Source organism: Rattus norvegicus, chromosome 5 (assembly GCF_036323735.1).
Source record: "Rattus norvegicus strain BN/NHsdMcwi chromosome 5, GRCr8, whole genome shotgun sequence".
Lineage (NCBI taxonomy): Eukaryota > Metazoa > Chordata > Mammalia > Rodentia > Muridae > Rattus > Rattus norvegicus.
Genome location: NC_086023.1, coordinates 78,716,546 through 78,744,217, shown reverse-complemented (window position 1 = coordinate 78,744,217; position 27,672 = coordinate 78,716,546). Strand labels below are relative to the sequence as shown.

At 39.7% G+C, this 27,672-nt stretch overlaps 1 protein-coding gene across 5 annotated transcripts in view; it reads left to right on the top strand.

The window, feature by feature from the left end:
* The window catches only part of Shoc1 (shortage in chiasmata 1), a 95,936-nt gene that overhangs the window by 7,441 nt on the left and 60,823 nt on the right, over positions 1 to 27,672 (top strand). For 2 of the 5 annotated variants that reach the window (XM_039111043.2, XM_039111042.2), the window contains exons 4-10: positions 3,812 to 3,893; positions 14,293 to 14,471; positions 19,067 to 19,220; positions 19,409 to 19,493; positions 20,514 to 20,664; positions 25,371 to 25,472; positions 26,824 to 26,932. In XM_039111043.2, coding sequence (XP_038966971.1) covers positions 3,812 to 3,893; positions 14,293 to 14,471; positions 19,067 to 19,220; positions 19,409 to 19,493; positions 20,514 to 20,664; positions 25,371 to 25,472; positions 26,824 to 26,932 — 862 coding nt within the window. Of the gene's footprint in view, positions 1 to 8; positions 3,894 to 14,292; positions 14,472 to 19,066; positions 19,221 to 19,408; positions 19,494 to 20,513; positions 20,665 to 25,370; positions 25,473 to 26,823; positions 26,933 to 27,672 lie in introns of those variants that run through there. The other 3 variants (XM_039111045.2, XM_039111044.2, XM_063288534.1) reach the window with 3 other exon arrangements.

Here is a 27,672-nt window from a genome sequence, read left to right as displayed (position 1 = left end):
GTACGTTTGGTTTCATTTCTGGGAAATTATTCTGAGTTCGATCTAGTAAGTTAAGAAACTTAGCACTGGGTGAGAAGAAGGAGATCTGAGATGTGAACAAATTTTGTGTTATCAAAGGCTTTGTACAATGTAACATGGCTTTGCTTGTCTATTTATATTTATAAAAACAATAGCCAGAATGTCTATGTGTCCTTGAAACCGTGTTCAAATTTAAGCCCCACTGTGATTGTATTCAGAAGAGTGGTTATGAGGCTGGAGATTAACACTCTCCTACAAGAGATCCTGAAGAACCCCCTCTCCTTTCTGTCCTGAGAACACAGCAGGATGAAGCAGAAGAGAAACTCCAGCAGATACCATATCTGCCGGACTCTGGTTATTGGACTTTCTAATCTGTAGGACCATGAAAAATAAAGGTTCTTAGTTGAGTCACCTAGTCTGTGGTATCTGGGGCGTAGCAGCTCAAACTGGCTCATACAGTACAAATAGGAGAAACCATTGGGCAGTTTTAAGAAAAAGACTGAGAGAACCCTTCTAAAGTTGTCTAAAAAAGGGGAAGGGCATGGGTTGGGCATCAAAAGCAGAGACATGGGGACTAGTAAGACTGCTCAGTGGGTAAGGATGCTTGCTGCCAAATCTGACAGCCTGAATTTGAACCCTGGAACCCTTGGGACTGGAGGTGAGAACTGACTCTGACATACACACACACACACACACACACACACACACACACACACACACACACACACATTGTAGCCTTGCAGTATAGTGGGCAAAGAATGGGAAATGAACACAGTGGGTTTGGGCAGCACTTAAGAAATGTTTGTATGATGTAAAACATTATTTTTTTAAAAAGATTTGTTTATTGCGTATACACTGTTCTGCCTGCATGTATACCTGTAGGCCAGAAGAGCGCACTGGATTATAGTCTAGATGGTTATTAGTGGTTGCTGGGAGTTGAACTCATGACCTCTGGAAGAGCAGCTAATGCTCTTAACTTCTGAGCTATCTCTCCAGCCCCCAAACCTTTCTTTTTCTTTAAAGAAAAGTTTACTGAGTATCCTGCAAGGAGCAGTAGCATTTCCAGTTTGAAGTAAAATGAAGCAGTAGCTCAAAGGGAATGGGATAAACATTTTTCTTTCTTTCTTTCTTTCTTTCCTTCCTTCCTTCCTTCCTTCCTTCCTTCCTTCCTTCCTTCTTTCCTTCTTTCCTTCCTTCCTTCCTTTCTTTCTCTCTTGTTTTGTTTTGTTTTGAAACAGGCTCTCTCTATTATGTTGCTCTGGCTGTCCTGGAACTTGCTATGTAGACCAGGTTGTCCACCTCCCTCTTCCTCCTGAGTGGTTGGGTTAAAGGTGTATGTCACCATGCGACGCTAAGTGTTATTTTGTTAATGTGGTTTTCTTTTTTTTTCAGTATTTGATAAAAAGACAACTTGGAGTGCTTGTTTGCAGAAAAGGGAAAAAGTAACTTAAGAATAAAGAGGAATAGAATCAAGAGCACCAAGAGCTTTTGGGGCTCAATAGGAGCCAGAAGTCTTTTCCCTGTCACAGACAGGGTGATAGGGATCCTAAGACTCACAACAGTAGGCTGGTAGGATTGGTGCTGGGAGATGATTAGTTCTATTTTATATTAATTTTGTATGTTTGCAGAGGAATTTAATCCAACAACATGGCTATTCTGGCCAGGGATCACATCCAAAGATCTTCTAGGTCTGTGTGATCTGGCTGGAATGACACATCTTTAATCCTTCTGACTAGAATATAGTAATACCTTTAATCCTAAATTGTGAAGATAATTTTGTAGAAGGATGCAACCATGCTTTAAAGTGATATCTAATTGAAGGGCAGACCAAGTAATGAATCAGAGAAAGATTTGACAGAATGAGTTAGAGAGAGGATACCACCAACTCTCATGAGAACAGCTCAGGAAAAGAATCGACTTAAGAGAGCAGCAGAGAGATGAGGGGGAAGAGGGGCGGGAAAGGGAGGAGGAGGAGGAGGAAGAGGAGGAGAATGTAGTTTTACAGAGACAGGTTTCAGGGAAGACAAATCAAGCCAGAGAATCAGAAGGAGCCAGAAGATTAGAACAGATTGCCAGAGTTCAATTGAGGCAAAGCAGAGCAATTCAGTGAGAAGCTGAGAGAAGCCAGATTGAATCAGTCAGTTTAGACAAGACTGTAAGCCAGAACAGCTCAATTGAACCAGCCAGTCAGGGTTCAGAAAGAACTAAAAAGGATAATCTTACTCAGCAGTAAGCTGGGATGGCAATTACACCTGGTGATAAAAGATACATTTACATGTATAAAGGCAAAATTATAGACAGAGCAGTGGGGAGTACATATTGGACATTTGAGGGAAGAATGTGTGAAATAACTGTCATAAGCAGCAAGAAAACTGCTTTTAGTAGAGGATGTGTTATTCTTTGTGAACGTTGGATGACTGTTTGAAATATGATGTGCTCTGAAATAAGATAATTAAGCATGGGTAGATGATTTCCTCCATATACATAGAAAGTTGAGGATAGGGCTTTTCTAAGTTAGTACAAGGGAAGGGAAGCAAGGGAATCAAGCCTTTCTAAGGCATTGATTGTAGGACTGACAGAGAAAACTGAATGAAGAAGAAACAAGAAACCATGATGAATATACAAATGGAGGGATTACTGGATTGTAGGTAATAATCATGTTGAAGATATAGAAGAGTAGCTCTCTTTTAAATATATGTTTATTTTATTTTATGTATATGAGATTTTGGCAGCATGCACAAATATGTACACAACATGCATGCCTGGTAGGATGGATGCCCCGGAAATGGAACTGCAGACAGTTGAGCTGCCATGTGGATGCTGGGAATTGAACCTGAGTCCTCTGGAGGAGCAGCCAATGCTCTTAACCACTGAGCCATCTCTCTAGCCCTAGAGAGTAACTTCTATCAGGCTGTTGCTCTGAAAGTAAAGGAGAGAGCTAATCATTTCTTCCTCTTTAAAAAAAAACAGAAAAAACTTATATAACAGCTGCTAAATTTTACTGGGTATTTGCAATATGTCAGTCATCATTTTTATTGAGTGGGTCATCACGTTAAATATCTATAGCACTACTATGAAATAGCTATTGTTCCCAATTCGTATTTAAGGAAACATATATAAAGGTTATGAGATTTACTCAAGATCATGAAGTAAATAAGTAGTAGCACAAGGATTACAGTCTAGGCTGAGTGATTCCCAGATGTGTTTTCTGAACCACTACCATGTTTTTCCACAAGGTGTGCATAAAGATGTAATATAATTAAAGTAACAACCCTAGGCAGAAGTAACATCGAGGGACACTGCTACGCTACTACTCAGGGTAGAATATGCAGCTGCATATTCTGGCACAATAATATAATGCCCCTCTTCTTAAGGAATCAAGGATCTAATTTGAAAAGTAATGTACAATGCATACATTTCAATACAAAGCTGTATATCATTAGGTTGGTGATATTAGGGACCTTTAAGGGGAGTGCATCAGAATGAACTGGAGTGCTTAAGGAAAGCCCTACGAGGCGGAGCACGAATTGTTGAACAGGATCTAGGATCCTACTAGCACTGTCTAAGCAAAGAGAAGCTGTGAAAAGGAGGGAGTTATTGATACATTCAGATGATATTTTCTTGACTGTTTGAGTTTAGAGTAAGCAGATTACAATGATCACTTTGAAAAAGTAATTGTATTTGTGAATAAGTAAAGATAACTCCATATGAAAATATGGATGTTTGGCTTTTTTCTGTTAAGTGTAAAAGGATATTTTAGAAGCTAATATTGACTATTTCTTTTTGACCTCAGCTATTCCAGTTTTGGAAATAACAGATAATTCAATCTTGGATGAGTGGAGAGCAAGATTCTGTGTGGAAGATGTTCTTGAGAAGTATGTATCCTGAATCTCAAATTCTCTTTATCTGTAGAAGACAAACAGTAAGCTCCTCCGACTCCTGAAAATCCCTTTACTTCCCACACATTTTCTTCTTCAGTCTGGTAAAAGCTCTGATTTCAAGCACAAAGAAGAGGCTGATTGCCAGTTATTTATAGCCTCTTTTTATCCTCTCCCCATTTACCACAGTTTAATTATTACTCTCTTCGTTGACGTTACAAAAGATACTCAGAAATTAATGGTGGCATTATTCTTTTAGCTAATATGTCAATCTTCTGAACAAAGTTTATTAATCTGTATTAATATTAAACTCCATTTAATAAAAATGCAGACTTAACACCATTTTCTAATGTATTCTATCAACATTATGTATTATCCGCTCTGTCATCCTTCAGATATTTGCATATTTATGTGTGTATACAAACTAAGAAACAAGCAAAGATATAGCTGTGCATTCAAGAAACAGCTTAGGGGCTGGAGAGATGGCTCAGCGGTTAAGAGCACTGACTGCTCTTCCAGAGGTCCTGAGTTCAATTCCCAGCAACCACATGGTGGATCACAACCATCTGTAATGGGATCTGATGCCCTCTTCTGGTGTCTGAGGACAGCAACAGTGTACTTATATATATTAAATAAATAAATCTTTTTTAAAAAAAAAAGAAAATAGCTTAAGAACAGAGCATCACAATCACTGAGCAAAGCACACTGGCAGAGGAGGAGTGTGGAGCAATGAGAAGAAGAGGATGACTGTCCTCCTGCACCTTGAATCCAGAAGCTACAGTTCTCAGTACTAGTCCAAATAATGAATTGCTTCTCTTGATGCATAATGTGCATCAGACACAGGAGAGATGTTGTTATTATTCATATTTCTAAACATTTGTGATTTAAATATTTCTTTTTACATTTAATTTTGTTACTTATTCACTTTACATCCTGCTCACTGCCCCTTTCCAGTCACCCTTGCTCATAATCCTTCCCCCATCCTCTCACCTTCTCCTCTGAGTGCGTGGAGGCCTCTCTGGGTATGCTCCCACCTGGCACATCAAGTCTCTGTGAGGCTAGGTACTTCCTTTCCCACTGAGACCAGACAAGGCAGCCCAGCTAGAAGAACATATCCCATGTACAGGTAACAGCTTTTAGGATAGCTCCCATTCCAGTTGTTCAGGACCCACATAAAGACCAAGCTGCACATTTGCTACATATGTGCAGGGAGGCCTAGGTCCAGCCTATGCATGTTCCTTGGTTGGTGGTTCAGACTCTGAGAGCCCCAAGGGTCCAGGTTACTCTGTTGGTCTTTCTGTGGAGTTCCTCTCCCCTCAGGCCCTAATTTAAATATTTCTTAATTGCAATGAAAATAAATGACAAAAACCCCATCACATTTACTTCTATGGCTTATATCCAGATTTCGTTTATTTTTATTCTAAATCATAGTCTGCTGTATGGACATACCACATTTTACTTTACCTGCTCATTAGGACAGACATTAAGGTTGTTTTTCCTTTTTTGCAATTGTAATTCTGCTGTTAACCTTCATATTCAAGTTTTTGTGTAAACAATTATCTAGGATTGGAATTACTGGGTCATACAGTAACAACTCTGAGGAACTGCCAGGTGTGATCCAGTCAACTGTACTATTTATATTTCTACAGGTATCATACAGCTTTTGATTTAGTCTCATCCTTGCTAATACTTTATCATCTGTTCTTTGCCTTATAGCTGTACTAGTGAGTTAAGAGGACAACAGGAAAATAAACATAGGGTTAGTATCAAGAGGAAGTTGTCGCCCCCCACTCCCCACCTGTAAACACACAATCTTTGTGGTCATGTATTATCGCTTCCAAACTGATCCAACAGAGATGGGTCCAGGAGGAGTAATAGTCAAACCTGTCCCTCTCCCACATTTGATTTCCTGATGGCTGATCCCAGCTATAAATCAGAGGGTAAAAGCCTGCTTTTAAGTGTTTTGTGTATATACCACATACAAATCCTGAATCAGATCTGTGGTTTGCAAATGCTTTTGTCCTGTGGTTTGTCTTCTCACTTTCCTGATGGTGTCCTCTGACGCACATCTTAAAACTTTGATAGTTGAACTTGTGTAGCTTCCCCTCTCAGAAGTTCATTTAATATTATATATATAAGAAAAATTTACACACCCCAAGGTTGTGAGAATTTACTCCTTTATTTTCTTTTAATTTATTTCTTCTAAGAAGAAAATAAAGAAATTCAAAGAAAAGGAGGCTATCAACTTGAGAGTTGGAGATGTGGGAGGTGCTGGACGGAGGAAATGTTATAATTCTATTTCAATTGAAAACATTTTTAAAAACATAAATTAGATCATGAAATACCTCTAACACACAAATCCCATGAGGAAGAGAGATGAACACCCAAAAGTGCAGACATACTGAGACCACAGGACAGACTGCCACTTATGCACACCTCTGCCCATATCCCTGGTCCAAGAGGAAATTGCATAGTGCGTCTGGACACAGGAATATAGGAACAGTCAGCCGCCAGTACCGGTGGTTCTGGCCTGCATCCAGGACTGAACTAAACCGGCCAAAAAGCTCCCTGCACCCAAATCCCGTGGGGGAGAGAGCTGGACTCTCAGAAGGGTGGACACTCCTGAGAAGTCAGAGGAGACTACCACAGTCCAGATCCAAGAGGGAATAACTGAGTTGCAACTGTGCCCCCTGGGTGCAAGGAACTAGGAACAATCAGGGGCAGGACCCTTCTGATTCCTACCCATGCCTAGAGCTGAAAGACAGTCTCCAGCAGTGCCTACACACCTGAAATCAGAGCACCTGTTCTCAGAAAAGGCTGAAAGAAAACAGGAAAACAGTTCTACAGCAGTGCTGACACAGAGGCCTACAGCAGGATCAAGTCACTCTCAGAAACAGCAAGACAAGCAAATACCAGAGACAACCCAATGGCTAGAGGCAAGTGCAGGAACCTAAGCAACAGAAATCAAGAATACTTGGCATCATCTGAGCCCAGTTCTACCACCAAAGAAAATACTGGATATCCAAACACACCAGAAAAGCAAGATTTAGATTGAAAATCACATTTTATGAAAATGATGGAGGACTTTAAGAAAGACATAAATGACTCCCTTAAAGAAATGCAGGAAAACACAAGTAAACAAGTAGAAGCTCTTAGAGAGGAAACACAAAAATCCCTGAAAGAATTACAGAAAAACACAACCAAACAGGTGAATGAATTGAACAAAACCATCCAAGATTTAAAAATAGAAATAAAAACAATAAAGAAAGCACAAAGGGAGATAACCTGGAGACAGAAAACCTAAGGAAGAGAAAAGGAGTCGTAGATACAAGCATTACCAACAGAATACAAGAGATAGAAGAGAGAATCTCAGGGGCAGAAGATACCATAGAAAACATCGACTCAACTGTCAAAGATAATGTAAAATGAAAGAGCTCCTAGCCCAAAATATCCAGGAAATCCAGGACATAATGAGAAGATCAAACCTAAGGATAATAGGTATAGAAGAGAGTAAAGACTCCCAACTCAAAGGGCCAGTAAATATAGTCAACAAAATTATAGAAGAAAACTTCCCTAACCTAAAGAAAGAGATGCCCATAAACATACAAGAAGCCTACAGAACTCCAAATAGGATGAACCAGAAGAGAAATTCCTCCCGTCACATAATAGTTAAAACACCAAATGCACAAAACAAAGAAAGAATATTAAAAGCAGTAAGGGAAAAAAAGGTGAAGTGACATATAAAGGCAGACCTATAAGAATTATACCAGACCTCTCACCAGAAACTATGAAGGCCAGAAGATCCTGGACAGATATCATACAGACCGTAAGAGAACACAAATGCCAGCCCAAGTTACTGTATCCTGCAAAACTCTCAATTAACATAGATGGAGAAACCAAGATATTCCATGACAAAACCAAATTTACACAGTATCTTTCTACAAATCCAGCCCTACAAAGGATAATAGGTGGAAAACTCCAACACAAGGAGAGAAACTACACTGTACGGAAAGCAATCTTGCAATGAAACCAAAAGAGAGACACAAGCATAATTCCACCTCTAACAACAAAAATAACAGGAACAATCAGTATTCCTTAATATCTTTCAACATCCAAAGACATAGACTAACAGACTGGATACATAAAGAGGACAGCATTCTGCTGCATGCAGGAACACACCTCAGAGACAAAGACAGACACTACCTCAGAGTAAATGGCTGGAAAACAGCTTTCGAAGCAAATGGCCCGAAGAAACAAGCTGGAGTTGCCATTCTAATATCAAATAAAATCAACTTGCAGCCAAAAATCATTAAAAAAGATAAGGAAGGACTCTTCATATCCATCAAAGGAAAAATCCACCAAGATGAACTTTTAATCCTAAATATGTTTGCTCCAAATACAAGGGCACCTACATTCATAAAAGAAACCTTACTAAGCTCAAAGCACACATTGTACCTCACACAATAATAGTAGGAGATTTCAACACCCCACTCTCATCAATGAACAGAGCATGGAAACAGAAATTAAACAGAGACATATACAAACTAGCAGAAGTTATGAACCAAATAGATTTAACAGATATGTATAGAACATTCCATCCTTAAAGAAAAGGATATACCTTCTTCTCAGTACCTCATGGTACCTTCTCCAAAATAGACACATAATCAGTCACAAAGCAGGCCTCAACAGATACAAGAAGATTGAGATAATCCCTTGCATCCTATCAGATCACCATGGACTAAGACTGGTCTTCAATAACAATAATAACGACAGAGAGCCCACATATACAAGGAAATTGAACAATGCTCTACTCAGTGATAGCTTGGTCAAGGAAGAAATAAAGAAAGAAATTAAAGACTTCTTAGAATTTAATGAAAATTAAGATACAACATACCCAAACTTATGGGACACAATGAAAGCAGTGCTAAGAGGAAAACTCATAACTCTGAGTGTCTGCAAAATAGAAACAGGAGAGAGCATATATATCAGCAGCTTGACAACACACTTAAAAACTCTAAAACAAAAATAAACAAATAAACCCAAGAGGAGTAGAAGGCAGGAAATAATCAAACTCAGGGCTGAAATCAACCAAGTAAAACAAAAAGGACTCTGCAAAGAATCAACAAAACCAGGAGCTGGTTCTTTGAGAAAATCAACCAGATAGATAAACCCTTAGCCAGATTAACCAGAGGTCACAGAGAGTGTGTCCAAATTAACAAAATCAGAAATGAAAAGGAAAACATAGCAACAGAATCTGAAGAAATTAAAAAAAAATCATCAGGTCCTACTACAAAAGCCTATATTCAACAAAACTGGAAAATCTGGAGGAAAAGGACAATTTTCTAGATAGATACCAGGTACCAAAGTTAAATCAGGAACAAATAAATCATCTAAACAACCCCATAACTCCTAAAGAAATAGAAGCAGTTATTAAGTCTCCCAACCAAAAAGAGCCCAGGACCAGATGGGTTCAGTGCAGAATTCTATCAGACCTTCATAGAAGACCTTAAACCAATACTGTCCAAACTATTCCAGAAAATAGAAACAGACAGAGCACTACCAAATTCCTTCTATGAAGCCACAATTATTCCTATATCAAAACCACAGAAAGATCCAACAAAGAAAGAGAACTTCAGATTAATTTCCCTTATGAATATCGATGCAGAAATATTCAATAAAATTCTTGCAAACTGAATCCAAGAACACATCAAAACGATCATCCATCATGATAAAGTAGGCTTCATCCCAGGGATGCAGGGATGGTTTAATATATGGAAATCCATCAACATAATCCACTCTGCAAACAAACTCAAAGTTAAGAACCACATGATCATTTCATTAGATGTTGAGAAAGCATTTCATAAAATTCAACACCCCTTCATGATAAAAGTCCTGGAAATCTCAGGAATTCAAGGCCCATACCTAAACATAGTAAAAAGCAATATACAGCAAACCAGTAGCTAACATCAAACTAAATGGAGAGAAACTTGAAGCAATCCCACTAAAGTCAGGGACTAAACAAGGCTGCCTATTCTCTCCCTACTTATTCAATATAGTTCTGGAAGTCCTAGCCAGAGCAATCAGACAATGAAAGGAGGTCAAAGGGATACAAATTGAAAGGGAAGAAGTAAAAATATCACTATTTGCAGATGATATTATAGTATACTTAAGTGACCTCAAAAGTTTCACCAGAGAACTCCTAAACCTGATAAGGAGCTTCAACAAAGTGTCTGAGTATAAAATTAACTCAAACAAATCAGTAGCCTTTCTCTACTCAAAGGATAAACAGGCTGAGAAAGAAATTACGGAAATGACACCCTTCACAACAGGCCCAAATAATATAAAATATCTTGGTGTGACTTTAACCAAGCAAATGAAAGATCTGTATGACAAGTACTTCAAGTCTCTGAAGAAAGAAATTGAAGGTCTCAGAAGATGGAAAGATCTTCCATGTTCATGGATTGGCAGGATTAATATAGTAAAGATGGCCATTTTGCCAAAAGCAACCTAGAGATTCAATGCAATCCCCATCAAAATTCCTACTCAATTCTTTATAGAGATAGAAAGAGCAATTTTCAAGTTCATTTGGAATAACAAAAATCCCAGGATATCGAAAACTATCCTCAACAATAAAAGAACTTCTAGGGGAATCACCATCCCTGACCTCAAGCAGTATTACAGAGCAATAGCCATAAAAATTGTATGGTATTGGTACAGAGACAGGCAGGTCGATCAGTGGAACAGAATTGAAGACCCAGAAATGAATCCACACACCTATGGTCACTTGATCTTTGACAAAGGAGCTAAAACCATCCAATGGAAAAAAGATAGCATTTTCAACAAATGGTGCTGGTTCAACTGGAGGTCAGCATGTAGAAGAATGCAGATTGATCCATTCTTATCACCCTGTACAAAGCTTAAGTCCAAGTGGATCAAGGACCTCCACATCAAACCAGAACTGGGGAGAGGATAGGGGGCTTATGGACAGGAAACCAGAAAAGGGAATAACGTTTGAAATGTAAATAAAGAAATATATCTTATTAAAAACAACTTGAGGGAAGGTCACCCAGTGTTACTTGGGTTTACCCACATATTCTCTTGGCCCTGGAACAACCAGGTCTTGAGGGCTCAATGTTAGCATTGAAATACAAGCAGCATCAGACCTACTTACTTAAATGTCCTGTTAGTGGATTTTTTCCTTTGATGAGTATGTCGTGTCCTTCCCCATCTCTGCTGATTAGGTTTGAAGTCTGTTTTGTCAGATACTAAGATGGCTACACCAGCTCACTTTAAAGGTTCATTTTCTTGAGATATCTTTTCTACCGTTTTACCACCTTTTCTTTTTTCTTTTCTTTTTTTTTTTTTCTTTTTTTCAGAGCTGGGGACCAAACACAGGGCCTTGCGCTCGCTAGGCAAGCGCTCTACCGCTGAGCTAAATCCCCAACCCCTGTTTTACCACCTTTTACTGTTCATCTTTTTACCCTTTTGTCAAGGATGACTATCCTTGGTGTAAAGGTATGTTTCTGGGTGCAGCAGAAGGATCTGTCCTGTTTTCCATCCATACAGTTAGTCACTCTGTTGGGAAGCTGAGACCGTTTGTGTTGAGATAGAGCAGTAAGCAGTGCTTGCTGATTCCTGTTACTGTGCTCTTGAGTTGTGTGCGTGCGTGTGTGTGTGTGTGTGTGTGTGTGTGTGTGTGTGTGTGTGTGTGTGTGTGTTTCCCCACTTTTAGTTTGCTGGTCTAGGATTACTTTTTCATTGTGCTTTTGTTAGGTGTAGTTAACCTCTTTAGGCTGAAGTTTGCTTTCTAGCACCTATGGGGCTGTATTTGTTTTTATCAAGGAATGTCTTATTATCACCATATATTGTGATTGAGGGTTTGCTGGGAAGAGTAGTCCAGGCTGGCATCTGTGGTCTCTGAAAGTCTGTAGCACATCTGCTTAGGCCCTTCTGGCTCCTAGAGTCTCTATTGAGAAGTCACCTATTATTTTTATAGGTCTACCTTTATTTATTTCTTGGTCTTTTACCCTTGCAACTTTTAATATTTTCTTTCTTTTCTGTATGTTTAGAGTTTTGATTATTATGTACCAAGGGGAATTTCTTTTCTGGTCCAGTCAATTTGGTGGTCTTTATACTTCTTCTGCTTTGATAGACATTCTCCTTCTGTAGGTTAGGAAATTTTTCTTCTATGATTTTGCTAAAAGTATTTTCAGTGCCCTTCACCTGGGTTTCTTCTCCTTCTATTCCTATTATTCTTAGATTTATTTGTTTGTTTGTTTGTTTATAGTGCCCCAGATTTCCTGGATGTCTTGTAAGAGAATTTTTTCTTTTTTTCTTTCTTTTAGACTTAACATTTTCTTTAACAAGGTATCTATTTTTTTTTTGTTCTTTTTTTCAGAGCTGGGGACCGAACCCAGAGCCTTGCGCTTCCTAGGCAAGCGCTCTACCACTGAGCTAAATCCCCAACCCCTCTATTTTTTTTTAGTGTGTCTTCCATACCTGAGATTTTTTCCCTTCCATATCTTGTATTCTGTTGATGATGTTTACCCCTTGAAGTTCCTGTTTGAGGTCCTAAATTTTTCATTTCCAAATTTCCTTCAGATTATGTTTTCTTTATTGATTCTGTTTCCACTTTCAGGTTTTGAACTGTTTTGTTGATTTATTTCTACTGTTGGTGTTTTTATAAATTTCTTTAAGGGATTCATTCATTTCCTCTTTAAGGAGCTCTATCATATTCATAAAGGCTCTTTTAGGTCTTTCCCTGGTGTTTCAGGTATGGTGCAATACTCAAGGCATACTGTGATAGGGTTGCTGGGCACTAATGGAGACAAGTGACCTGACTCTTAGTGATTGTATTTTTATGCTGTTGTCTAGGCATTGTAATTTTGGGAAGATCTTAATTCTAGGTGCTGATATCTGGTCTTGTCTATATTGAGTGGGTGTTTTATTCCTGTGTTTCAATTGCTGTCTCTGGTACTTAGGAGAGTGCGTTTGGTGTCTGTGTGTTTCCTGGTAGGAAATTCTTCTAGGATCCTGATAGGTATGTTCCCAAGGGATTCTGGGTAAAATATGTTTCTAGGTATTGAGAGGTGACGGGGTCTGCAGGAGGGAAGGAAGCAGAGTGTTCCACAGAATGTGCTTAGTTCCCTGGAATGGGGATGGGAGAGGCCACAGCAGTTAGTCTACAGAACTAGGGATGAGACTGAGGGATTGGACTTGGAGGAATGGAGGGAGAGGTGAGGATCTGCAGTTAGCCATCTTGCTCCCCTGGCCTGAGTGGCTTGAGGGTTCTCAGAGAGTGCCTGCTGGAGTTGGAGGCTGGGTACAGCAGGTGGTCTGCTACAGGGCTGGGGATAAAACTGGGGCACTGGATTTGGGGAAGAGGGAGAGGTGAAGATATGGAGTTTTGGAGTGGCCTGTGGGTTTCCAGAGGGTTCCTGCTTGGGCTTGGGGGCTGGGATAAAACAATGGGGAGAGGGGATTAGGAGGGGAAGATCTGAGTGATATTGAAGAACAAGCATTGATTATAAAATATAATGGAAGTCTGCCAATGAATAGCAAAAGTTGCAAATAAGTAAGTAAAAATAATCAGTGTAACTTATACAAAACTACTTCTGTTTTTAGGAGATGTGTTGTTAGGAAATTATTAAATAAGCACATATAAATAAATGATGCTTGCATTGTTGCTCATAGTAACAGTCCCAAAAATATACAAATGTCCAGTAGAAAAGATGGTTAAATCAATGACCGTTCATTTCATATAGTAGCTTTCAATCAGCTTAGCAGGTTGCTTGAAGTAATTAAGTGAAAAAAGATTTATTTTGGTCTGCAGTTTTGGAGTCCGTGAGCATACCAATTGATTTGGGCCTGTAGTGAGCTGGCGTACCATGGCAAGGCCACACGGGGGGAAGCAATGATGCTCAGATCATGAACCCAAGTAGAAGAGGAAAGAAAGGGGCAGAGCCCCACTATCCCATTTAAGGACATACTCTCAGAGGCCCAAACACCTCCCAGGCAACCCTGTCTTTCCTAAGCTCTGCTGCCTCCCACTAGTGCCACTCGGGAAGTTATGAAGATCCAAAATATAGCAGTAATATGTGGAATTCTGGTGTTCCTCCACAAATAGAATGTCAATGGTGAACATGTGAATAGACCCACTCTCCGCAGCTCGGTAGGAGAGGGATCATGGGACACTGTGTGTGTGAACAATGTGCGATTCTGTTTAAGATCCTTGATGATTTTGAATAGTCTTGCATTCCTTTCAAGTGGCGGGGACTATAGATCATTTTTCTTAGTGTCCACTGGAATTTGGCAGTTTCCAGGATGAACACATACTGTTTATTAATAAAAATGTTTTAGGATACATACAGATAAAGTCAATACTTTTATATCGCAGAAAGACAGTTACAGGAAGGATGATTAATGGCACATTTGAGGAAATTGTTCCAAGTTCCAATCCAAACTCTCCATCTGGGGTAGAGGACGACAAGTCGGAGCCCTGGAAGGGCTACGTGGAAGACTTTACTCCTGTCAAGTGCTCCCCAGCCTACCCGGGAGTGAAAGTGGAGCACCAAGGTAGCAATGTTAAGTTGTTTCCCACCAATCCCACTGATAGACGTAACTCCATTTCTGCTTCTCAGTTACGTTCTAAACGTCTTTATTTTATTAGGCATGTCTACCTCCATGACTGTTAAGTCTGGCTTTTGCCATGCTAACAGTATTTTCTCTTTCACATTAATATACTTTTCACAGATGGATTTCTAAGTTTAAGTTTGCCAAAACTCAAAATAACCTATACAGACCTGACCCTGGTATGTTCCGGCATGGTCTGCAATATAATCGTCTCTGGGTTCAGATCCTGTGACAGCAGAAGTATTGTGGGACAGTAAGTTTTAGGTTCTAAAGTTATTCCGGTCTGCTGCTTCTCAAAACAACCCAAAGGTACTCAGTCTTATCTAATGTACGTGAAAGCGGACCTCAAATCAGAGATGGAGAAATGCACCAAGTTTTAAAGAGTTTTTGTCAGAATTAACTAATTTATGTTTTATCCAAACTGTTTTCTAAATCTCCTTCCTCTCTAGCTGGCCGAGTTCTTAAAATGTTGCTGAGAACTGGCTTCTTGTATTGTGATGGCCAATTCTCTGTCTAGTGGCAAACTTGAAGGTTCGTTATATAATCATTCCTGCTATTTAAGAAATGCTATAGCCGGGAGTGCTGTAATCCTTAAATTCGGCACCTTTAATTCCAGAGACAGGTGGATCTCTGTGAGTTCAAGGCTAATCTGGTCCACAGAGTGAGTTCCAGGATAACCAGGGCTGTATAGACAAACCCTGACTCAAAAAAGAAAAAATTACTGTAGCTAAGTTACTTTACTGTTGTTTTGTGTGATGTAGTTTGGGGAAAATTGTCATTGAGGCTTGAGGGTAGATTATGGTTTTAGTTTTCTTTTATAATTTCTTTATCTTTATTTATTATCAAAACTTCTTGTAAAATTTTGTGGAGATGAAAAATATATTTATATTACTTTATATATGTATGTAGGGATATTTATAAAAAACTAACAGGCTACACACATGGAGCTGTTATTATTCTGTGGCAACTACAAGCCATTGTTGGATAAGATCAATTAACTAAGATAAAATAATGCTTATTGGGCTGGAGAGATCGCTCAGCCATTAAAGGCTAGGCTCACAACCACAATAATGCTTATTTTCCATTTGTGTCTTGTATCATATATATCATTTTATTATCTTTGTAATCTATTTTTTGTAGTTATATATTGTCTTAGTTTGGGTTCCATTTGTGTGAAGAGACATCATGGCCAAGGGAACTCTAATAAAGGAAAATATTTAATTGGGGCTGACTTATAGGTTCAGTCCATTATCACCATGTCAGGAAGCACGGCGGTGTGCAGGCAGACTTGGTGCTGGAGGAGCCGAGAGTTCTACATCTTGATCCAAAAGCAGTGGCAGGACACTATCTTCTGCAGGCACCCAGGAGGAGGGTGTCTTCCACACTGGGCGAAACGTTTCTCGTTATTTCACTGAGGATAACCTTGGAGATAGAAACATTTCACTGATTTTGTCCTTAGCTTTAGCAAGCACCACTGGCGTAGTGAGAATGGCTTATCTCCGGCAGCCTTGTCCTCACTGGGTTCATCACTGCTGATACTGTGGAGAACACGTAAGCCAGTGTGGTGAGAGAATGTATGTTTTACTTGCATCTTTCAAAGCTACTGGCGTGTAGTGGCTATCTGTATCTTTTTCTTTTGTAAAGTGAGTCTTATTTTTTACTGGCATGCATTTTTATATGTAAAGACACCAATAATCCAAATGCATTTAACTTTAATCTGATTAGTTCTGCCGATGTTTCCCCTTGTCGACTCTAGTACTGCATTTGTGCTTAGAAAAATGTTTCTCTATTATATAACTTTTTCATTAAGGATTTGTTCGATTTGAGACAGGGTCTCTCTGTGTAGCCATGGCTGGTTTAGAACTTACTTTGTAGACCAGGCTGGCTTTAAACTCAGAGAAATCTGCCTCCTGAGTATTGGGGTTTTAAGTGTGTGCCATGACACCCCACTAAGATTTTTAATGTTTTATGTAATTTTATTTCAGCTTTTTTATGTTTTTATGTTTAGGGACATTTGAAAAAATGTTTAAACATTTTGGTGTTTGTTCCAATATCATTTAGCTAAGAGTCTTTCCCTATTATTGATAATGCTTCTATTAAACAAGAAGTTCTTACCACTCCAGCTGAATTCTGAACTGTCTATGGCTTTGTCTATTGTGTCGGTGTCATAATTTGCACTCTTGTATACCTGTGACGTATGTTAACTGTTGGTTTTTCCCTCGACTTGGTGTATTTATTTATCTAGATTTACTTTATAGTCACTTTCCTAGAAATAACAACTGTTGGAAAGTCAGGGTCAGATCCTTTAAAGTGTTTTGGTTAGTTTTCCTGGCTGTTTTCATCTGCTTGACTTGGGTCTCCTGAGTAGACAGGAGTAACTCTTGTAGAGTTCCCTGTCACCAAGCCTCTTGTTTCTGCTTCTTTCATAACTAACCCCGTTGCATTCCTGCTTATCATTTGTCTATAATAGAGTCATACCGTGTGAGCACACATGCTTGCTGTGGAGTGAGAACTCCGGGCATACAGCTCCCTGTATTTGCATAAGGAAGCAACCACCCCTTGTGAAAACAGCCTTTGTCTAGCAGCATTGGTTGTGGAGACTTGCTGACCTCTAGTGGCTGCATGGAAAATGGTAGTCGAATTGAAGGGACTGAAAGGGTATAGGTATGCTGCTAAGTGCGGCAGACATATCAGAATGTGGTTTTATTTGGGATGCCAGGCTCAGAGCTTGTGTTTTAAAGAGTTACAAAGAGATGGGGGATATAAACCAATGTTGTTTCACTCTTAACATGACTCCATTGGTATTTGCAGAATGGGTGGGTGACACAAACAAATAAACCACCTTTAATTTTCTCAGATAAGCCCTGAGATTGGCAGGAACTTAAATGATTTGGATGGTCACTGGGTTTTGTTGTTGTTGTTGTTTTGTTTTTTTTTCCATTCACTGATGTCTCTTTTTCTTTTTTTTAATTGGATATTTTTTATTTACATTTCAAATGTTATTCCCTTTCCTGGTTTCACATCCACAAGCCCCATATCCCTTCCCCCTCCCCCTCTTCTATAAGGGTTTTCCCTACCCATTCATCCCCTTTGTGCCCCCCTCCCGACATTCCCTTATACTTGGGGGTCCAACCTTGGCAGGACCAAGGGCTTCTCCTCCCATTGGTGCCCAACAAGGCTATCCTCTGCTACATATGCAGCTGGAGCCATGGATCTGTCCCATGTGCACTCTTTGGGTAGTGGTTTAGTTTCTGGAACCTCTGGTTGGTTGGCATTGTTGTTCTTACGGGGTTGCAAGCCCCTTTAGCTTCTTCAGTTCTTTCTCTAATTCCTCCAACAGTGGTCCAGTTCTCAGTTCAGTGGTTTGCTGCTGGCATTCACCTCTGTATTTGACATGCTCTGGCTGTGTCTCTCAGGAGACATCTATAGGGGGTTCCTGTCAGCCTGCACTTCTTAGCTTCATTGGATGGCCACTTAAGAGGCTGGTTCATATCTCAAGTTCTTCTTTGATACATGATTTGGCACAGGCAAGGGATGCTCCCAGCTGCTTGTCAGATATTGATTAGGTGCATGCATATCACTTATGTAGTCAGCCATGAGAGACATCACTACCTGAAAACTACATGCTGTTCCTCTCTGAAACTGGCTGCCCCACTTAACCGAAAGACTTGTGTTCAGAACAAGAGACCTGTCCACTCTCCATACTCAAGGAGGCTTTTATGTTGGAGACATTGACTTTCTGAGCATTTCTTTCTCTAATTGTCCATTTTCTTCTCTCTTTTCACTAAGAAATTAATTGAAGAACTGGGCAGGTTCAATGTTCCCATCCAAGACTTAGAAACTCATGCAAGTAGCCAAGAGTCTAACCCAAACATAGAAGGTTAGGAGAGAAAGGAAATTTTACGTTCCCGGTTAATATTACCAGCAGTGGGTTTTTTTCTTTCTTTCTTTTTTTTTTTTTTTCCGGAGCTGGGGACCGAACCCAGGGCCTTGCGCTTGCTAGGCAAGTGCTCTACCACTGAGCTAAATCCCCAACCCCTCCAACAGTGTTTTTAATATGTAAAGTCTATCATAGTTTCTAAGTAGCTGTTCCAGTACACAGTTTTCACTGCAGTTAGCTGTGTGTCAGCCTTGTATGAACAGCTTTATAATGATGGAGTCAGTGGTTTCATATGTGTTTTCTAGATCAGATCCAGGCACTGTGTGTCCTCACAGATGCAGAGAACAGAAAACCAGACTCAGCCAGAGCCCAGGATTCTTATTTCTTTGAACCTTCTGGTGCGGTTTTAAAGACTATTGATTCAGCCGTCTTTGTTGCTAAAGCACCTATCACACAGTGCATCTCTTTCTTGTTCCCATGTGCTCAATAACACTACGTTCTATTGAGATTTTCCTTTTGCTGGGCACCACAGTCTGTGTTTTATATACATAGTATAATGGAGAACTTAACGATTCAGTGTGCTTGAAGAATCTGTTAATATTTAATGTTTAGACATCTGGTCTAACTGTTAGATTTTTAATTCCTTATTTCTTTTCAGGATTACTTATTGATGAGGAAATGATTTTCATGAACAAAGCAATGGATAATCATCTGCCGACTGTGAATACTCTCTTGAGCAGACTAAAGCTCTATCTGGTGAAGGATCCGCTCTTAGAGTTCAAAGAAGGGCCCTGTGGAAAGGATAATTTCATGTATGTAACTCCCAGTCTGTATTTGCTCTAACACCGGAGAACATCCTCTGTACAGCCACAGGTTTAGATGCTGTGGGGAGGGTTCCTCTGCTTCATCTCAACCTACATGAGAGTCTTTGTGTATTTAATTGGCAATGTTTATCAAATGTTTTTAGTATTAATTAATCTTGTTTTATTTTTGATTTAAGGGAGTGCTTCTCTGTTCAAGAACATTCAGAATCTTTTGTGAGAGATTTCCGTATGGCTGAGGAGACCTTTTGTAAGGAGAAACTAGTATGTTTCAATAGAATCATAACACTTGCTTTCAGTAATGTATTTATAGAAATAAGGGAACATACCTTTATAAGTTTTAGTAATTTACTTTAACTGTTTACAACTATCATGTGAAAATATTTTAATACTAAGTTGACTATATATCAATTATAGAGTCAAATTTACTTCTAAATAATGAGTCTCAGCCATAGCTGAGGTTGAAGTTGGACCCTACCCAGTTACATCCTGAGTTAATTGGTCTAGTGGGCAGTCCAGGTACAGAGAACTTTTAAACCTCTTTTAGCAACTTTAATCACTATATTTGGTATAGAAATGTAAGTAGTTACATTTAAAAATTATAAGCTAAATTCTATTATTATCATTCTAATTTAAGTACACATAATGTTTTGTGGACATCTGAAACATTTTAAATACTGAGACTTTTCTTAATACTTTCAGAGGATATACACACAAGGCAGTAAAGGTACTTCAAGGGTTTCCTTACAGATAAAACGTGAACAACTTGGTAAAGATATTAACTTGCTTATGAATTCCTGACTCCATTTAATCTCCCTTCTCTTGTTAGTTCTGAGTGGTGCAGTCTCACATGTTGAGAAATATTATCTATGAGGGTGAGAGAAAAATACAACCCCTGGGGCGTGGTAGAGATGAGCTCTAGTCACAGCCATCTATTCAGTTTGTGCTACTTTTCTATCTCTCATTTTCTGTGGTAATTCTTTTTAATTTATAATTTCTAAAACTTATTTTACTAGTGAAAATGAAGATACAAACACATTTAGAGATACTGTATGTCACTAAGGTGATGGAAATTATAAAAAGATTATTCAACAAAGGCATTGCTTGTAAAAGAAACCTGTTTTTGACTTCTAAACCTCTATTTCTTGAAAGTGTGTATGGCATTCAAGACAGAGTACAACTTGTTTAAATTTTAGTTGCCACTAAACAAACATATCCATTTAAGAACTAAATGTATTTCCTTGGAACTATTCTGTAATTTTTTTAAATGTTATATTATTTCAGCCATCAGTTTTTCCTTTTGAGCTTAAATCCTTGATGTCTACAAATTCCAAACAAGAAATTCTGGTTCTACCACCATCAAAACTGAAGGAGTTATTAGACTCAATACCGAAAACAGTGGACTCTGTAGATGAAAATGAACATTTCAACAGAGGTGAGAGTGCACTTAGAAATGTGTTCCTTGTGAAACTCCTTGTTGTTGGAGTTGTTATTGACTAAAATACTTTACAGAGGTGCTCTGAGTTACCTGACGAAGGCTCGGGGGGCATGGCCGTTAGACTCTTCTCCCACTGTCCCTTTTTCTCTGGTGCTGGATTTGAGTCCAGGCCTTTGTGGCTAGCAGGCACTCTACCACTGAGTTCCGTCTCTGAGATCCGACTTAGATTTGGTTATTCTGCAATTCAGTAAAATGTAACCATATATGTGATCTTCCTGTGGCTGGTCTCTTTCACTTACCATAATTTTTTCAAACTTATGTATGTTACAGGATGTATCAGTGCTTTGTTGATTTTTATAACCAAATAGTATCCCATTGTAGAGATGTTTTCTCACATTTTATTTACCCATGATGCATCTGTTGACAGACATTTGAATTATTTATATGCTTTAATGTTATAAACTTGCTAAATATTTATTTAGAAGTTTGTGTGTTATTTATATCATTTTGGTTTAACTTATTAATGGGTTTTGTCCTATGCTTTTCCTACTTCTGTAGTTTTGTTGGTCTTCCCTCGTACTTCCAATGCTCTGCCCTTCTCCTGCTAATCCCCTTCCTTCCCTTTCTCCATGTCGCGTGGATTCTCTTACCTTTTAACATTCTCTTTCTCTAACTGCACTTTAATAATTAATTTTAAGTTTTTGTAATTATACTTATGTACAGAAAACTTAGCAGGGTACATTTAGCCCAGTTCAGTGGCAAGTTCTTTAGTCTTTACCTTTTTCCAGCTTGGCAGTGTGAGCCACAGACTTAGGGCCTGGGGTGTTGCCTTCCCATAGGCAGCAGATCTCACTATATCTGTCATTATAATTGGTTCTAATAGATTCCACCAGCTTAGCCAGAGCACCCTTGTCTTCCAAGTTACCCTGTGTGAAGGCAGCAGTGGTGCATGTCTTCCTGTGGACCAGACTGGCCTTTCCCTTGATGATGCGATAAGGCACCCCATTTTTTGACACAAGGCAGGCAGGAAAACCACCAGCTCAGTGGGGTCTGTCTACATCATGTGCAGTTACCACCAGCTGAGCATTCTTGTTATCCACCAAGGTGGTGACCATATTGACCCCTGCTCGGAGGACAGGTGGCCTCTTAGTTGGGACGTCCCCTTTGTCAGCAGTTTTCTTCTCAGCACGGGCCAGCAGCCTTTGCTTCTTCTCCTGCTTTGTCTCTGGGCTGTACTTGTGGGCAAGCTTAAGCAGCTGGGTAACTGTTTACTGGTCTAGGGCCTGGGGGAACTGGTTAATGTCAGGAAGCACTTTGAGCAGCTTATAGAGGATGGCGCTTTACCCCTGAAGCCGATATTACCAGAGCCATTTTATGAAGTGGGTGAGTTCTCTTTGGAGCTTAAAGACCTGTCAAATGCCAAAGTTCTTAGACGTTTTCTCAAACTGGGATCACTTTTTGGCTTCTCTTCAGTCTTCTTTCCTTTGGGTACCTTGCTTGGCTAGAGGAGATGAAAGAAAATTGGCTCCAGTTATATAATTCAGCACTTGGTCCATTGCCAGTTGACTTTTATGCTGAGTGAGAGAGATGGGCCTTGTGTCATTCTTGTGCTTGTGGATATCCAGATTTCCCAGCACCAATTTTAAAGAGGCTGGGTTTTCTGTTTGTTTTTGTTTGTTTGTTTTTTAATGTCTGTTTCTATGCTTTTGTCAAATAATGCAGTGACTGTAGCTGTGTTGGGTTATTTCTAGTTCCCTGTCTCTCCTGCTGGCTGACATGTCCACATACACGTGTTTCGTTTCCTCTCAGGATGTGTGTGAGGGCAGAGCTGCTGCATCATGGGAGCCCCACCGCGTAACTTCCTGAGGAGCTGCCAGAAGGTGTGCCTGAGCGCTTGCAGTGGTTTCAGGGTTCTGATGACTGGCCTCCTCTTTTAAACTTGTTATCGGGCATTGAAATACCTGGCCTAGTGGGTGTGAATTGGTAGCACCTGGTAGTGGGCTTTGATGTTCCTGGGTAGATTTTCATGTGCTAACAGCCATGTATGTACTGTCCTTGGCTGCTTTTCATGTGCTAACAGCCATGTATGTACTGTCCTTGTCTGCTTGGTTTAGATACTTTGTCTGCTTTTAGTCTGGTTGTTCTCCTGTGTGTGAGTCAGGGTGTTTCCACACTGCTGTCTTAGTGAATGATGCTGCGCGTACACCCGTGTGTAGCTATTGCTCTGAGATACTGTTTGTGCTCATTCTGGATGGCTGTCCCAGCAGCAGGCTTGCCAGACTGTGTATATACCAGCTCTATTTTTAGTTGTACTAATTCACATTTCTAGTCACAGTATATGAAGATTTTTGGATTGTATATAAAATGAGGGTATGACCACTCCAAGGTATGGCTGAGGAGAACATTTTTATTGTGGATATGAAGGAGAGAACAGCCAGAGGCATCTGCAGAGTAGGAAAAGAAAATAGTAGACTAAACATGGCAGCAGACTGAGCTGGGTCATGGGGGAAGGGGAGATGGAGAGTGAGAAAGAAGAGAGAGGGGGAAGGGCAAAGACAGAGAGGACCAAGAGGCCAAAATGGCAGCTTCTATAGGAATGAGAACCTGGAGGAAAAGAAGCCCTGGAGTGACGTTCAGGGTAGGGGGTAGGGTGAGAAGAGCCAGCAGAGACTCTGCAACAGGTACTCATGATGCTCAGAGATCGGGAGGCCAGCACGCATCTCGACATGCTAATAGGCACCACAGTTAGCCATCTGTCCTCTTTCTTTTGGACCTGACAGACAGTTCATCAGTAGCATATCAAAGCACAGCAGACTGTTAGGATTTTTTATCCTGAAAATTTATTGAATTTCTTTATTCCAGATTTTATTTTGTCAAAGCCTTGCACTTATGTATAATATCACAATATCTGCAAACAGACATAATTTGACTACCTCCTTTTCAGTTTGGATACCTTTTATTTCTCTTTATTGCCTCACTGTTCTGTTGGGACTTTTAGTGCTGTGGTGAACAGTGATGGAGAAAGCAGACATCCAGCTCTTTCTTTCTTAAGAAGCCTTCACATTTGAGGATCAGCTAGCTGTGTTTTCCTGTTTTTCTTCTGTGGCTGTTGTTTAAATTCTGCTATCTCCCACTAATGAGAGTTGATTCTTGTTTATTTCACAGTAAGTTGTCGGTTTGGCTCAAAATTTATAAACTCTCCCCCACATGAGGAGTAAGTTGAAGTCTCTGTTAAGTGTTTTCAGTCTTAAGAGTCCTTCATGAACTCCACAGCAAACATAGTTCAGGAGTTAAGGATTTACACAGAGTATGTTTGTAGAGAGTTTGGGGCCTCTCTGTTGCTCTCTCCTTTCTTGAATCCACTTTCCTGCTGCTTTGTTAAACCCAGACTCCAGCAAAGATAGATTTGTCTTCAAAAATGTCATGACGAGGAGACTCATATTGTTATCCAAGTTCAGGTTAAGAGCTGTAAATGGGAAAGGACCCAGGGTCGGTTACTCCCAGTTGTCTATGTGCTTTCTCCTCTGACTGTCATTTTACATATTTGTGATTCTAAAATCCCACCAACTATACGACTCATTATCCACTTAATAAAAATGTAGGGGAAAGAAGCCTTCTAAATATACATACTGATTATAAGATAAATAATAATTTTATAAACAAAATAGAAAAATCTGTGTTACACCCAAGGAATTAATGTGTATTTAAGAGTTGTTTATAAGAGCTGTGTGTTAGGGCTGGAGAGATGGTTCAGCCACTAAGAGCACTGACTGCTCTTCCAGAGGTCCTGAGTTCAAATGCCAGCAACCAACCATGTGGTGGCTCACAACCATCTGTAATGGGATCTGATGCCTTCTTGTGGTGTGTCTGAAGACAGCTACAGTGTACTCACAAACATAAAATAAATAAAAATCTAAAAAAAACCCAAAAAACAAAAAACAGTTGTGTGTTAGAAAGGATAGCAAGTAATGAGGCTGGGAGAGGGCCAGGGCAGTACAGAGCTCAGCACAGGCAGGAAGACCTGAGTTTGAGCCCTCAGCACTCACTGAAAGCCAAGCATGCATCTACCTGCCTGTGGTTCTAGAGCTGGGAAGAGTGAGATGGGCGGATGCCTGCGGCTTGCTTGCCTGTCTGCCTAAGTCAGATCAGTGAGCTGGGGGTTCAGTGAGAGACTGTGTCTGAAATAGAATGTGGGAAGTGACTGAGGAAGATCCCCAACATAGACTGCTAGCTTCTACGTGCACATATATGCAGGCACATGCACGTACAGATACAGAAACACGTGCACACAATAACAATAATAAAGTCATAGCACAATATGCCAGGCAACTGGAAAAGGAAATAACCATTAACACAGACCAGTGCCAGGAGGTATGATTGAGTGGCAGAGTGCCCAGCACACCCAAGGCTTGGTTTTAACTGTAGAACCACAAGTAGAATTCCAGCTCAATAAAGTTTAGCAAGTCAGCATTTGTGGCTGGAAGACTAGGTTTTTGAAAGAGTCCGTGTTCTTACTTACCCCATCTTACCTTTCAATTGTTTTGCAGATTTTTGCATTTTTATATTTTTCGGTTGTTTTAATTGATAGATGGGGAATGAAGGGAATATGTATCAGAGAATATGCATTACCTGTTATGTCAACATTTTTTTCAGAATATGACTTTAGTGGCACTTTGCTGATAGTTTCTTCCATTTCCTTTCAGATCTTTCTTCCAAGCATGGATTTGATACTGAGGATATAAGCTGCAGCTCCACAGAAAACTTAACTTGTGCAAGACTTTGTGAACCAGAGTGCGACGAGCCAGGTAGAGATTTTGCCTGTCATTGACTTCAAGGGTCACCTATAGGTGCAAAAGTACACTGCGTTTGCATTTGTAGTCTATTGTGAATCGGGTTTTGTGTTCAAAACTCAGTGCTTATGATCCTCCTTGTCATCTTTCTCTTTTTCCACCCCTTTATATTTGCTCTGTCAGAACCTTGTCAGCAACAAAGGTGGGCATGTACACAGCAGAGTTATGTTTGATCGGATGAGTGGAGAAAATAATACTAAAATTAAAATGCTAATCAGTAAAGTGTGTGCCACAGAAGCATGGCTACCTAGCTGCTGTCCCCAGTACCCAACCACTGATAGATCTGGCACCAAAATATGGCAGAGTCAGGGTGTAAGACACCCTGCATTGACTTAGTGTGTATATACACCTTATATACACATAATCTTAAAGTATACCTGACTATTTTCAGGCCCATTCTATTAATTTATAATTCTGACAAGGACATCTAGAGTCATGACTCACTGAGGTAAAGAGTTACTCCTCCATTTCCCTAACATCACCAGTATTTACTATGGAAATAAAATAGTGCTGTTTCCTAAATGCTAACAACATAAGCCTGCAGGATGAAACTCTCCTTATACACAAAGCCCTTGGGATTTATCCTACATAGCAAGCTCAGGAAAGTTCAGCCAACACAGTAGTTTTTAAAGTCACAGCTGTCCCATTGAAATACCAAGTGATAAATTTGTAATTCTTTATATAGATACACTTTATATAGATTTAGGACTGTTATTTTGTATCTCAAGGAATCTGAATTTCTTGTGTTGTGTGTACCTGTGCACCCATATATGTGAGTGGGAGCCTGAGGTCAACCTCAAGTACTGTTCCGCAGAAGCCCTCCAGGTTGTTTTCTGAGATAGGCGCTCTCCTGGAACGTTGGGCTCGTGGAGAAAGGATAGTCTGGGATTTCAAGGGCATGTGTGCCCTCATGCCCAGCTTTTTACACAGGTGCTGGGATTGAACTAAGGTTCTGCTGCTTTACCAACTGAGCTGTCGCCTTAGCCCCACCCCCAATCTCACTGTCATCTTTTCTCTTCTTACCGACATATTTTGTTGCCACAGCAAAAGCTATATAAGCAGCACAAATTGAATTTGGTGACAAAAAAAGAGGGAGGGGGCATGAAGTTGGGATAGGGGTGTGGATCTGGGAGGAATTGGGAAAAGGGTGGATATGATAAAATACTATACTAAATTCTTTTAAAAATTAATACAAAAATTTTTGCAATAAATTGACCAAGCCAAATATTATTTGCAAGAGTTCTAAATCTTATCTTATACAGTATTATATATCTTTAATTTCCATTTAATATCATTTAATTTCCAGGAGAACTAGAAATGCCACCATCCCATCTGAGCTTACCAAGGCAGCATTCTTCAGTGAATTCGTTATACGCAGGATTTCAGACATTTCCGTTTTCTGCTGCGTGTAAAATGTAAGTAAAGATTACATCTAGAACCGAAGCTGCAGTTCAGGACAAGCAGTTTTTAATGAAATATCTCCATGTAAAGGCAACTTCCAAGACATTCTTATGAAAACATATGAGACTGTATAGTGTGTATGGAGAGAGCACAGGACTATATGTGCACACATCTGTGGTTCCCACAGACTGTTTATTGTTAGATAGTGGTGCAAGAAACGCATAAGTCTGACTTTGCTTTTTCACCGTATAATCTTTTAGAGTAAATTTCAGAATTTTGAATGTGATGTTACTATTAAAAGTATCACTACTAATATTATAGTAATATTGCTATTAAAAGTAAATAAATCGAAAGTTGTAAGGTCCTAACAGAAATAAAATGACTAAGAAATTGCCTCTGAACAGTTGCCCGTGGCACTCACTGCCATGTAAGGCACATTGTGTGGATTAGTTCCATAATAGATACCATACACTGCATGGCATGAACAATAAAGTCTTATTTTCTCACTGTCCCAGAAGCTACTGAATTTGTTGCATTGGTTTTGACTGTGTAGGATTAAAAGGTACTCTAGTGACTTCCTTTACCTAAATATCTCCAAACACAGTCATCCTCTGCTATTCTGAAATTGAGGTTTTGAGATATGGATTTGGGAGGTCACATAAGCGTCTTAAAGCTCTGTATTAAGGTTACCAGGTTCCCCCACTTGCTCTTAGTTGCTCTGTGCCTCAGACTTTCTCTGCAGTGCTGAGTGTCT